The sequence below is a fragment of the Ranitomeya imitator genome, chromosome 5 (genome assembly GCF_032444005.1).
Source record: "Ranitomeya imitator isolate aRanImi1 chromosome 5, aRanImi1.pri, whole genome shotgun sequence".
Taxonomy (NCBI): domain Eukaryota; kingdom Metazoa; phylum Chordata; class Amphibia; order Anura; family Dendrobatidae; genus Ranitomeya; species Ranitomeya imitator.
Window position 1 is genome coordinate 644656976 of NC_091286.1, and position 14016 is coordinate 644670991.

Below are 14016 nucleotides of genomic sequence, written 5' to 3' on the forward strand. Positions count from 1 at the left end.
TCCTCGAGGGCCGCAAACCATGCGTGTTTTCAAGATTTCCTTAGCTTTGCACAAGGTGCTGTAATCATTATGTGTGTAGGTGATTAAATTATCACCTGTGCAGTACAAGGAAATCCTGAAAACATGACCTGTTTGCAGCCCTTGAGGAATGCAGTTTGACACCTCTGCTCAATGGTATTACGCAGTATTCACTGTTATTAAACAGACTTTCCAGTAAAATATTTCTGTTTTGATTTCGCTTTGGTTGACAGTAAAGAAAATCGAGAGATCATGCAGACAACAACCTATGAGGAAACATACCCAGCCCTAAATTATTTATATAAAAAATACCAATGTGTAGAGGAGATATAACTCTCCTGGTGTTTTCCCATCTGCACGGAGCGTCCCACACTGGCGGACGGCAAACCCATCGACAGGCTCGGTATATCATCTGTGTTATGACATGTGGGATTACATGTTCTACTCTACTGAGTCACGAAACGTCTAACCCCCACCCATCGTCTGGAGTAGGGTAGGAAGTTGTAAAATCAGATACAAAATGATTTCTCAATGTTTACCACCACACACGGAAAGGTCAGAGGTAAGGAAAATCAAAGTGCATTATTAGAAGAGTTCTACCCATTATAGGGGCAGAAACATAACAATAAGTTCCCTAGTAGTTTGGATGCCTTAACTTTTACCGATCTTCTAATTTGTTTTGGAGGTCAGACGAAGGAAGAAGAACGAGACAAGTCAGAAGTTTCCATTGGTAGTGGTCTGTGGGCCAAGAATCCCAGAGGGTCCGGGTACTTTTTTAAGTATTTTCACTAGACCGTTGACAAGACTGAAAGAGCATTCAATAAAACTGAAAAGAGAATACAAGGTCTCCAAAATAAAATTCCAAGGCTGAGTGATCAGAAGAACAGGACACCTTTGTGTAGTCACATCATTTATGTCCACATATTATCTGGTTATTAAACCAGATACTGTCTCCTATAAAGTGAAGGGGATGAATTTACTAATTTCTGAAGAAAATATCAACCATCTAATTTGGAAACGAAGGGGAGCAAATGGAAGAGGAGGGAAATAAGGAATCATCACAGAAAAAAAAGCCCCCTGAGCTCTGAACTTAAAGCTCCACAAGCAGATGCATCAGAGAAAACGATCTTGAAGGCAAAAGAAGCAAATATCATAATCCATTATTTAACGTCAGGTTTCAACTTTCCTTGAGTTGCCTGATCGGTTATACCTATGTGTAATTGCAACTTGTACACACCCCCAAAACAACATATTAAACCAGAGAGTGACATTTATAAAAATTTAATTGGTAAACGGGTTAATTTCAGAAGGAAATGTTACCCAATTATCTAATTTCTTTGGTTCACGCCTCAAGGACTAGAAAAATCAGGTTCAATTTGGAAAGGAGGGTAGGGAGAAGTTTAGAAGGCAGTAAAAGAAATTGCACAGAAAAAGCCCCTGAGCTCTGAACCTAAAGCTCCACAAGCTGATAAGACTGAAACATTTCTCGAAAGAAGCAATGAGAAGATCAGTCAACACCATGAAACTTACCATAAATACAGATGCATACATTTTTTATGTAGAATTTTTGCTGCATCACTTTCAGGTTTCTACTTTACTCACCATCTGACAACTTATAGGTTTTCTTGCTTGTGGCCGAATTATTTGCACTTGCTTTAAACAACTCTGAATCTGGATCAACTTCATCATCAAAAAGAGCCAATGTTGCGTTCGGCGGTAATTTGGGATCTTCAGTTTTCTTAGGAATGAATTTCTTCTTTATTCGTTTTTCCCTGACACATGACAGAAAATGTTGATATAAAATGTCTTTATTCAAAATAGAATACACAGAACTGCATAGGCAGATGGTATATAACAAAATTGGCATTATAAATCCCAACATATACAGTATAATTCTCTATTCCTTTGAATGTAAAATGATGTTTAAATGTTAGTAGGTCTTAGGAAGGAAGCCTGGAAGTCCTACTTCCACCACCGATACAGGGATTACAGTAAATCCACTTTTTTATATGCACTCATCCACAAAAAATTTTCTGGTTGGGGAATCAGGACTACCAGGCTTTCTCTGAGTAGAGGATGGGTGGAATAAGGACTCTCAAGCTCTTTCCATATAAATGGAAGGAGGAAGAAGGACTCACAGGCTTTGTGAGTGGTAAGGGAATCAGGACCTTCAAGCTCTTTTTATCAGTGGGAGGGAGAAGGACTCACAAGCTTTCTCTATGAGGGGAAGGGAGGAAAAGCACTCTCAGGCTTGGTTCATGAGTGGGTGTGGGAAGCAGGACTCAAGCTCTCGCTCTACAATTGAGACTCTCAGGTGCTCTCGATAAGGGTAAGGAGGAACACTTGTTTTCAATGCTGGAAGGAAATGCATGTGTCATGGTGTCTCTAAGTTGGAGAAGGAATTAGAAGCTTTCCCAAGAAGTGGTGGGGTGCAGCTGGATCCTCAGACTTTCTATATAAGTGGGAGGGGAAGGACTCACAAGTTTTCTCTTAGTGGGAGGGAAAAGCAGGGCAGTCATGTTTTCCTTTCAAATGGTGAGGTGAAGGGACAATCAGGACTCACAAGATTTCTCTACGAGAGAAAGAGAAGGCAAGACTCGCAGGCTCTCTTTTTAGGTGACCTGGCAACAATTCAACAGCTTTTCATATAAAAATACTGAAGCAAGGTTAAATCCCTATAAAGATATATTATGAAACGAATCAGCACAGACTTTTGAGTCTATTTAGCACGCGCAGTGAGCACAGATTCTAGAAGAGAGGATTAATGGAAGCGCTCATACTGTGCCCTTAGACCAGATTAATATACACATTATTATAATGCAGAGTTGTCCAAACTATAATCTAATTTTAATTTAGTTTGTACTTTTAGCAGAATGCTTGCCTCCTGCTAATTAAGAAGATTTCAAGCAGAGCGGTTAGAGGAAGTAATATTGCATTGCAGTAAACAGCTTTAAAAAACATATTTTATGAAATATTCAAAGTATTTGTCAATATTCACAGGCAAAATATTTTCAGTCCGATTGGCGGTGTTCCTTCTTTTTCCCTCCACCCCATCCTTCCCCGCTGTCCGTAATAATTTCTGGAATTGGAGTAGATGTCCTCCATAGTACGCGCGTGCGCAATGCAATCTTGTCTCGCGCACTATGCTTTGCCCACCTGCGGGCAAAGCCGAAAAGCGTTACTGCGCATGCGACGGCGCACTATGTTCCGGAAGTATTTCTCTGTGTTCCGGGACATAGTGCGCCGGCGCATGCGCAGTAATGCTTTTCAGCTTTGCCCGCAGATGGGCAAAGCATACTGTGCGTGCGCTAGACAAGATTGCAATGCGCACACGCAAACTATGGAGGACACCTACTCCAATTCTGGAAAATATTGCGGACAGCGGGGGAAGGATGGGGTGGAGGAAAAAAGAAGAAACACCGCCCACCGGACAGAAAACAGGGCATTTTCATAGCCCGCCAAATTCAGGTGACAGAGTCCCTTTAAATAATAGTTGGTCAAACCAAATGATTTAGACAGGACCGGCCTTCTTTTCCCCTGACGTTGCGTGACAGCAGGATTGTTGGAATCTGTTGTGACCTGGTGGTTAGGACAATAATGGACCTGGTGGTTAAGAGCACACGGAATGACCTGATAGTTACTAATAATACAGGACAAGCTCTGGGACGTGGGAACTCTGCTGACCGCAATCCCTAATCCTATCACACACACTAGAAATAGGCGTGGATTGCTCCTAACGCTCCCTATGCAACTTGTCACAGCCTAAGGAACTAGCTAGCCCTAAAGATAGAAAAATAAAGCCTACCTTGCCTCAGAGAAATTCCCCAAAGGAAAAGGCAGCCCCCCACATATAATGACTGTGAGTGAAGATGAAAATTACAAACACAGAGATGAAATAGATCTAGCAAAGAGAGGCCCGACTTACTGAACAGACAGAGGATAGGAAAGGTAACTTTGCGGTCAGCACAAAAACTACAAAAAGACCACGCTGAGGGCGCAAAAAGACCCTCCGCACCGACTAACGGTGCGGAGGCGCCCCTCTGCATCCCAGAGCTTCCAGCAAGCAAGACAAAAATCAAAATAGCAAGCTGGACAGAAAAATAGCAAACAAGAGAAAAACAAGCAGGAACTTAGCTTCTGCTGGGAAGACAGGTCACAAGAATGATCCAGGAGCGAACTAGACCAATACTGGAACATTGACAGGTGGCATGGAGCAATGATCTAAGTGGAGTTAAATAGAGCAGCCAGCTAACGAATTAACCTCATCACCTGTGGAAGGAAACTCAGAAGCCGCAGCCCCACTCACAACCACCAGAGGAAGCCCATGGACAGAACCAGCCAAAGTACCATTCATGACCACAGGAGGGAGCTTGACAACAGAATTCACAACAGGAATCTATCTCATGCGTCTTCCCAACTTTAACTCTGGGACCTCTAAGAATCCCAAAGTCTAGATAAATGCTAGCTGAAAATTGTTTTTGTTAGAAAAATGGGAATTAATTTTTTAAGTTTTTAGTTTTTTTTTTATAGAAACTAAAATGGAGAAAAATGCATGATTCTTCAAGAGAAATTCAATGAGCCATTGTACTTCGGCTGAACATTCGTCGAAGCAACAACCACCTTTACTGAGCCATCTAATTTGTATGGCACCCCTCTAAAAGTATTATATATTTTTTATTGTGATGCAGTGACCCATGTTACAGCCAGGGGGTGCTGTATGTGCTCCTCAGGATACGCATGGAGGCGTATCTGTAATGGTCATAATTAAACAGTGTCCGGCATGATTGTAAATGGCCGGTATGTGTAGCAGAGGGAGTCTGCGCTGTAAGCCTGTAGTATTGTTGTTATGGAACCTGTAGTCCCACAAGTATTTGTATAGTTAAAAGGGAGGCTTGCAGGGTTAGTCGGAGAGCTGGGCAGGACTAGCTAACCACACACACCTCCCACCTATGGGGGTGGTTACAGGTACATAATGTGACCAGGGTTTGGGGTCACATGTTCAGAGCGTATGGACCAGAGTGGTTAGTGTGTAAAGTCCTGGATGGTCTGTGTTGGAATGTCCTGGAGTGGACTGGATTCCTGGAAGCACATGGTGAAGCCATGGACTGAAGGCCTGTGTGTTGGAAATACCGGGGACTGGACTTTCTGACTAGTGCATGGAGAGGCTGTATCTACAGAGGTTGGGTTGGCTACTGTGTTGGGGAAGCTACAATTCCGTCTGCGGGTCTGGACTATCTGAAGTGCCCTGGTCACAAGGACAGTGATCCCAGTTCGGCAGCTTCCCTGGTAACCAGGACTGGCAGGAGTCAGTGTGTGGAGCAGGAGCTCCTGTAAGGTAACTCCAGATAAAGGGGGTTACGGGCAGAGAAGTATCTGCCACTGGAACAGACTGTCAGTGGTTGTTATATGTCCCAGGGAGGTATATAATGAACTGTCGTGGTGTGGTTTATGATGCCTAAATAAACCAAATAAGACTGCTTTTTGTGAGAAACTGTGCCTGAGTGCTTTAATCCCGTTGCCAAGCGAGCGTCCCCAACTCACTCAGGAAGCGCTGTCTCTATATATATACCGTATATATATATATATCCATATATATATACATATATATATATATATGTATATATATATATATATATATACATATATACACACACACACACATGTATATATATGTGTATATATAAGTATATATATATATATATCACTACGTGCATGCTATACATCTTACTTTAAGGTTTGGCTTGGATTTTCCATATGAAATAATTGAAAAAAAATGGAAGTTGACATCTTTATTATCATTGTTAGATATGTTCTCTGACCCTGAAAATATCACATACTTATTTGCTATGCAACACCCATACACCCTACCTTGTATGGTCAATGTGCATGTGATTTTAGAGGGTTCAGGAAATGGGGCCCCAGGATAATCTACATGTAATGTCCTATTAAGGCTACGTTCACACTAGCGTTGCGCCGCCCTGCGTCGGCGACGCAACGCACGAAAAAACGCGCGCAAACGCGCGCAAAAACGCGCGCGTTTTGCGACGCGTGCGTCGTTTTTTGACCAAAATCGGATGCACAGAAAATGCAACTTGTTGCATTTTCTTGCGTCCGACGCTAGCGTCGGAAACGACGCAAGTGTCGAAAAACGCCACCCTAAAAACGCACGCGTCCCCTATGTTAAACATAGGGGCGCGTCGCCACTGCGTCGCCGGCGCAACAGCGACGCACATTGGCGGAACGCCAATGTGAACGTAGCCTAATAGCAACTAGTCACACCTCCTTAAAGGGAACCTGTTAGCAGATTTTTACACCCACCAAGTAACATAATCACAGTAAATGTACAAGTAATGATGATTATTTACATACTTGTATATAAAAAATGTGTTTCTCTGTTGTCTTGTGATCCATCGAAGAATTCTTATACAAATGAGCTTGCGAATACAAGTGCTTGGTCTGCACTTACAGCTCTCCAGCCGCTTTCTCCTCCAGGCACCGGCCTCATGCTAGTGATTGACAGGTCACTCGTCTCTGTGCCCTGCTGCCCCGGCTGACATCTCGCGCAGACACCGTCAGTCTAGGAGCAGCACATGTGCACTAACCTAATCCTAATATTGTCGCAAAAGCCAAAATATCCATCTGTGCACACGCCTCCCCAGGGAGTGATGGAGCCTGCACGATGTTATCTATCGATTACTGGTACATGCGGCTGGAGATCCCCTTGACCTCCCCCAAACACGAAGACTGATAATATAGCCAGTGCTTTACATTGCATTTTTGGAACCTTTTTTAGACAACTTGGCTGCTTTTATGACATATACGAGGATTCAACATGGGAGGCCGATTGCGAATGACTCCGCAAGTAGAACAGTCGCTGAGAGTAGGTTCCTATAAATGGCCTGGTTAAAACCTTTCAAGAGCTAGAACTCAGTAGTAAACTTTAGTCAAGAGCTTTTCCTGGTAAGGAACGAAATGTCCTAATGAAGTATTTCCATATCTTAGCAACTGGGAAAAGTGCTTGTCAGATGAGGAGACTGGAATCATAACACATTCCGAGAGAGCAGTCTGTTTAGACGTGCGCCTGCCCTCGCCGCCTCCACGTCAGGCGCACACACGGGGCAGATTGGATTGTCAGAACGCTAAAGGCTTCTTTAGCGCAACCATTGTAATTTTTCTATCTTTTGTTTGCAATTGAACTTGAGCGTTGGCACTAAATCCAAGGTGACGTAAATGATAAAGTAAACCTGCACCGTTAAATTAAGAATAACCTTTTTATAAACAGTCGGTAAATCTAAAAATAAAACACGACGGAGACATACCTTCACAAGTTTGTAAAATATTCCAAATAGCTGGAAGAGAAATGAATTGCTGCGCTGCAGTCTGACAGTGTAGTCTGGACCGCCCACTACCTACTGTAACTTGTGTCCGTGAGAGGGGGCGGTCCAGACTACACAGCCCGGGAGTAAACTAATTATTGTTGTTTTTTATTTCTGTTATTTAACCCCTTAGTGACAGAGCCAATTTGGTACTTAATGACCAGGCCAATTTTTGCAATTCTGACCACTGTCACTTTATGAGGTTATAACTCTGGAACGCTTCAACGGATCCCGCTGATTCTGAGATTGTTTTTTCGTGACATATTGTACTTCATGTTAGTGGTAACATTTCTTCGATATTACTTGCGATTATTTATGAAAAAAACGGAAATATGGCGAAAATTTTTAAAATTTTGCAATTTTCAAACTTTGCATTTTTATGCCCTTAAATCAGAGAGATACCGTATTTTTCGCTTTGTAAGACGCTCCGGATTATAAGACGCACCCCAAATTTTGAGGAGAAAAATAGGAAAAAACTATTTTTTAATAAATTGGTGGGGCGTCTTATAATCCATGCGTCTTATTACTTACCAGGGGTTGTGGTTGTGGTGGATCAGGGTCCCAGGCTCGTTGCCGGAGGCAGGAGTGGAGCATTGCTGCAGGCTGGGATGAGGGGGTCTGCAGGGGGCTCCTGTGCTGCAGGGGGGCTCCTGTGCTGCAGCCTGGGATGAGGGGTCTGCAGGGGGCTCCTTTGCTGCAGGCTGGGATGAGGGGTCTGCAGGGGGCTCCTGTGCTGTAGGGCTGTCTCCGGTGCTGCGGGGGGCTCTGGCGACATTTTGTGAAAGACCAGAGCCCCCCGGCAGTTCTTCCATGCGTTCCAGTATGACTAATTCCGGGAAAATGGCCGCCGGAATCTCGGGAGATGAGATTTCAGCGCTGAGATCTCATCTCTCGAGATTCCGGCGGCCATTTTCCCGGAGTTAGTTCCAGTATGACTGACTCCGGGAAAATGGCCGCCGGAATCTCGGGAGATGAGATTTCAGCGCTGAGATCTCATCTCTCGAGATTCCGGCGGCCATTTTCCCGGAATTAGTCATACTGGAACGCATGGAAGAACTGCCGGGGGGCTCTGGTCTTTCACAAAATGTCGCCAGAGCCCCCCGCAGCACCGGAGCCTTCAGCATCACCCGGGGCAGCAGCGGACAACCCCGGCAGTGGCGGCGGATGACAGCGGCGGCAGGCGGTAGCGGCGGCGGACACCCCCTCCTCCCAGCCTGTAATGGTAAGCGGTATATCCGCTTTGTTAGACGCACCCACATTTCCCCCCCAAATTTGGGGGAAATAAAGTGCGTCTTACAAAGAGGAAAATACGGTATGTCACGAAAAATAGTTAATAAATAACATTTCCCACATGTCTACTTTACATCAGCACAATTTTGGAAACAAAATTTTTTTTGTTAGGGAGTTATAAGGGTTAAAAGTTGACCAGCAATTTCTCATTTTTACAACACCATTTTTTTTTAGGGACCACATCACATTTGAAGTCATTTTGAGGGGTCTATATGATAGAAAATAACGAAGTGTGACACCATTCTAAAAACTGCACCCCTCAAGGTTCTCAAAACCACATTCAAGAAGTTTATTAACCCTTTACGTGCTTCACAGGAACTGAAACAATGTGGAAGGAAAAAATGAACATTTAACTTTTTTTTGCAAACATCTTAATTCAGAACCATTTTTTTTATTTTCACAAGTGTAAAAACAGAAATGTAACCATAAATTTTGTTATGCAATTTCTCCTTAATACGCCAATACCCCATATTTGGGGGTAAACCACTTTTTGGGCGCACCGCAGAACTTAGAAGTGAAGGAGCGCCGTTTGACTTTTTCAATGCAGAATTGGCTGGAATTGAGATCGGACGCCATGTCACGTTTAGAGAGCCCCTGATGTGCCTAAACAGTGGAAACCCCCCACAAGTGACACCATTTTGGAAACTAGACCCCTTAAGGAACTTATCTAGATGTGTGGTGAGAACTTTGAACCCCCAAGTGCTTCACAGAAGTTTATAACGTAGAGCCGTGAAAATAAAAAATCGTTTTAGTTTACACAAAAATGATCTTTTCGCCCACAAATTCTTATTTTCACAAGGGTAACAGGAGAAATTAGACCACAAAATTTGTTGTGCAATTTCTCCTGAGTACGCGGATACCCAATATGTGGGGGTAAACCACTGTTAGGGCGCACCGCCAGAGGCGTAGCTAGAGCTTTTGCCGCCCGGGGCTGTTCCCGAGTTTGGCGCCCCCCGCCACCCCCCCCGGCTCAATACACACAAAGGTTACCAAAAATGTTTTTCCTGTTTTGTAGAACTTAAACTGGGCCTAATGGTGTCACCCCCACATGCCACACCTGTGACTTAATACCACCACACCATGACCAGACCACATAGTGACCGAATAATACTACATACAAGGGACAAATACCACAACACCATTTCCAGACCACATATTACCACCACATAGTGACTGAATACTACAATACTGATCAGTAATAAAAATAAAAACCACAATACTATCACCATAAGTGCCAGTATTCACAGGAGATCTGTACTTAGTAAGCAGTGTCTGTGTAGAGGTAATACAGAGATCACTGGTGACATTAAACACAGGACCTCTATATAGTATACAGTGTATAGTGTCAGTGTATAGGTAACACTGACTCACCAGTGATGTCTCTAGGTGAAGTCCTTCATCTTTCATCCAGCACAGACCGCCATCATTCCTTCCAGCCAGGACTCGTTTCTGCAGGAAATAACACAGTTATCTCGAGCTCCGCTTGCAGAACACATTACTTAATTTTTCACAACTTCTACATTACATCACATGAAGAAAAAAAGGTGATATAGTGTCACTCTGCACAGTAACAGGACCGCCCCCCCATTTAAAACCGTATACTCAAAAAAATAAAATAAATACATCACTGCAGTAATAATATCCCTTAATTATCCCCTATGGTAACACTATTCCCCACCCTGGCCCCGTTTATCTCATTCCTGGCTCCAGCCATATGTTCTCGCATCCTGCCCTCATGAGTATCCATTCTACCCCATATGATCTCCACATCCTGCCCCATATGTCTCCATCGTATCCATCATGCCCCATGATCCAATCTTGCCCCGTGTCTCCAATCATGCCCCGTATCTATATTCTGCCCATGCCTCAAGTCCTGTGCCCAGTGTGTCCAGCATATTACCCCCATGTTGTCCAGCAATCTGCCCCAGTGTGTCCAGCATATTACCCCCAGTGTGTCCAGCAATCTGCCCCAGTATGTCCAGCACTGCCCCCAGTGTGTCCAGCAATCTGCCCCAGTGTCCAGCCTTTCCCCAGTGTGTCCAGCATATTACCCCCAGTGTCCAGCATTGCCCCAGTGTGTCCAGCATATTACCCCCAGTGTGTCCAGCATTCTGCCCCAGTGTCCAGCATTGCCCAGTGTGTCCAGAAGTCTGCCCCAGGGTCTCCAGCATTGCCTCAATGTGTCCAGAAATCTGCCCCAGGGTCTCCTGTATTGCCCCAGTGTGTCCAGCATTCTGCCCCATGGTCTCCAGTATTGCCCCGGTGTGTCCAGCAATCTGCCCCATGGTCTCCTGTATTGCCCCAGTGTGTCCAGCATTCTGCCCCATGGTCTCCAGTATTGCCCCGGTGTGTCCAGCAATCTGCCCCATGGTCTCCAGTATTGCCCCGGTGTGTCCAGCAATCTGCCCCATGGTCTCCAGTATTGCCCCAGTATGTCCAGAAGTCTGCCCCAGGGTCTCCAGCATTGCCTCAATGTGTCCTGAAATCTGCCCCATGGTCTCCAGTATTCAGTGTGTCCAGCAATCTGCCCCATAGTCTCCTGTATTGCCCAAGTGTGTCCAGCATTCTGCCCCATGGTCTCCAGTATTGCCCCAGTGTGTCCAGCATTCTGCCCCATGGTCTCCAGTATTGCCCCAGTGTGTCCAGCAATCTGCCCCATAGTCTCCTGTATTTCCCCAGTGTGTCCAGCAATCTGCCCCATAGTCTCCTGTATTGCCCCAGTGTGTCCAGAAATCTGCCCCAGGGTCTCCAGTATTGCCCCAGTGTGTCCAGCAATCTGCCCCATAATCTCCTGTATTGCCCCAGTGTGTCCAGCAATCTGCCCCATGGTCTCCTGTATTGCCCCAGTGTGTCCAGCATTCTGCCCCATGGTCTCCTGTATTGCCCCAGTGTGTCCAGCATTCTGCCCCATGGTCTCCAGTATTGCCCCAGTGTGTCCAGCAATCTGCCCCATGGTCTCCAGTATTGCCCCAGTGTGTCCAGCAATCTGCCCCATGGTCTCCAGTATTGCCCTAGTGTGTCCAGCATTGCCCCCAGACAGTCAGACATAAAGAAAAAAAAAAAAAAAGTAAAATCCTCACCTCTCCCGTTCCTAGCGCAGGTCCGGTGCAGCCAGTCAGCGTCTCTCCGGCTCTGTGACGCTCAGGACAGAGAGGCAGAGCGGCGCGCACAGTAGTGACGTCATCGCGCCCTCAGCTCTGAGACGTCGCAGAGTCAGAGGACGCTGCAGCTGCCGCAGGAACCAGGAGAGGTGAGTATTAGAGCGGGGGGCGGGGTCCGGTGGTGGGGGGAAGATTTAAAGGGGCGTTAAAGGGGCGTCTTTTTTTTTTCTTCTCCTGCAGCGCCGGCCGCCCCCCGCATTGTGCCGCCCGGGGCGGACCGCCCCCCCCGCACCCCCATTTCCTACGCCACTGCGCACCGCAGAGCTTGGAAGAGAAGGAGTGCCGTTTTACTTTTTCAATGTAGAATTAGCTGGAATTGAGATTGGACGCCATGTCGCGTTTGGAGAGCCCCTGATGTGCCTAAACAGTAGAAATCCCCCACAAGTGACCCCATTTTGGAAACTAGACCCCCCATGGAACTTATCTAGATGTGTGGTGAGAACTTTGAATGCCCAAGTGGTTCACAGAAGTTTATAATGCAGAGTCGTGAAAATAAAAAATATTTTTTTTTTCCACAAAAAAGATTTTTTAGCCCCCAAGTTTTTATTTTCACAAGGGTAACAAGAGAAATTGGACCCCAAAAGTTGTTGTCCAATTTGTCCTGAGTATGCTGGTACCCCATATGTGGGGGTAAACCACTGTTTGGGCGCACGGCAGAGCTCGGAAGGGAAGGAGCGCCGTTTTGGAATGCAGACTTTGATAGAATGGTCTGCGGGCATTATGTTGTGTTTGCAGAGCCCCTGATGTACCTAACCAGTAGAAACCCTCCACAAGTGACCCCATTTTGGAAACTAGACCCCCCAAGGAACTTATCTAGATGTGTGGTGAGAACTTTGAATGCCCAAATGCTTCACAGAAGTTTAGAATGCAGAGTCATAAAAAAAATAAAAATAATATTTTTCCACAAAAAAGATTTTGTAGCCCCCAAGTTTTTATTTTCACAAGGGTAACAAGAGAAATTGGACCGCAGAAGTTGTTGTCCAATTTATCCCGAGTACGCTGATGCCCCATATGTGGGGGTAACCCACTGTTTGGGCGCACGGCAGAGCTCAGAAGGGAGGGAGCACCATCTGACTTTTTGAGCGCAAAATTGGCTGTCGTGTTTGGAGACCCCCTGATGTACCTAAACAGTGGAAACCCCCCAATTCTAGCTCCAACCCTAACCCCAACACACCCCTAACCCTAATCTCAACCTGATCCATAATCCTAATCACTAACCCTAACCATAATCACAACCCTTACCCCAAAACAACCCTAATGTCAACTCTAACCATAACCCTAATCAAAACCCTAAATCCAACACACCCCTAATCCTAATCTCAACCCTAACCTCAAACCTAACCCTAATCCCAATACACCCCTAATCACAACCCTAACCTTAACCCTAATCCCAAACCTAACCCTAATCCCAAGCGTAACCCTAATGCCAACCCTAACCCTAATACCAACCCTAATCCAAACCCTAACCCTAATCCCAACTCTAACCCTAACTTTAGCCCCAACCCTAGCCCTAACTTTAGCCCCAACCCTAACCCTAAGGCTACTTTCACACTTGCATCGTTTGGCATCCGTCGCAATCCGTCGTTTGGGACAAGAAACGGATCCTGCAAATGTGCCCGCAGGATGCGTTTTTTGCCCATAGACTTGTATTGCCGACGGATCGTGACGGATGGCCACACGTCGCGTCCGTCGTGCACTGGATCAGTTGTGTTTTGGCGGACCGTCGGCACAAAAAAACGTTCAATGAAACGTTTTTTTGTACGTCGCATCCGCCATTTCTGACCGCGCATGCGTGGCCGTAACTCCGCCCCCTCCTCCCCAGGACATAGATTGGGCAGCGGATGCGTTGAAAAACTACAGCCGCTGCCCACGTTGTGCACAATTTTCACAACGTGCGTCGGTATGTCGGGCCGACGCATTGCGACAGCCCCGTACCGACGTAAGTGTGAAAGAAGCCTAACCCTAAATTTAGCCCCAACCCTAACCCTAAATTTAGCCCCAACCCTAAATTTTGCCCCAACCCTAGCCCTAGCCCTAACCCTAACCCTAATTTTAGCCCCAACTGCTGTTCTCCTGCCGGCCAGCAGATGGAGACAGATGGCGGGCGCACTACGCATGCGCCCGCCATTTTCTTTTGCCGGCGGCCAGGAGGAGCAGCAGGAGGATCCAGG

At 45.8% G+C, this 14016-nt stretch overlaps 1 protein-coding gene across 1 annotated transcript in view; it reads right to left on the bottom strand.

Moving 5' to 3' along the window:
- Window positions 1-14016, bottom strand: part of HS1BP3 (HCLS1 binding protein 3) — a 91562-nt gene that overhangs the window by 11965 nt on the left and 65581 nt on the right. Inside the window, exon 5 of the mRNA XM_069728146.1 lies at window positions 1621-1790. Within this exon, the coding sequence (XP_069584247.1) occupies window positions 1621-1790 (170 nt within the window). The remainder of the gene's footprint in view (window positions 1-1620; window positions 1791-14016) is intronic.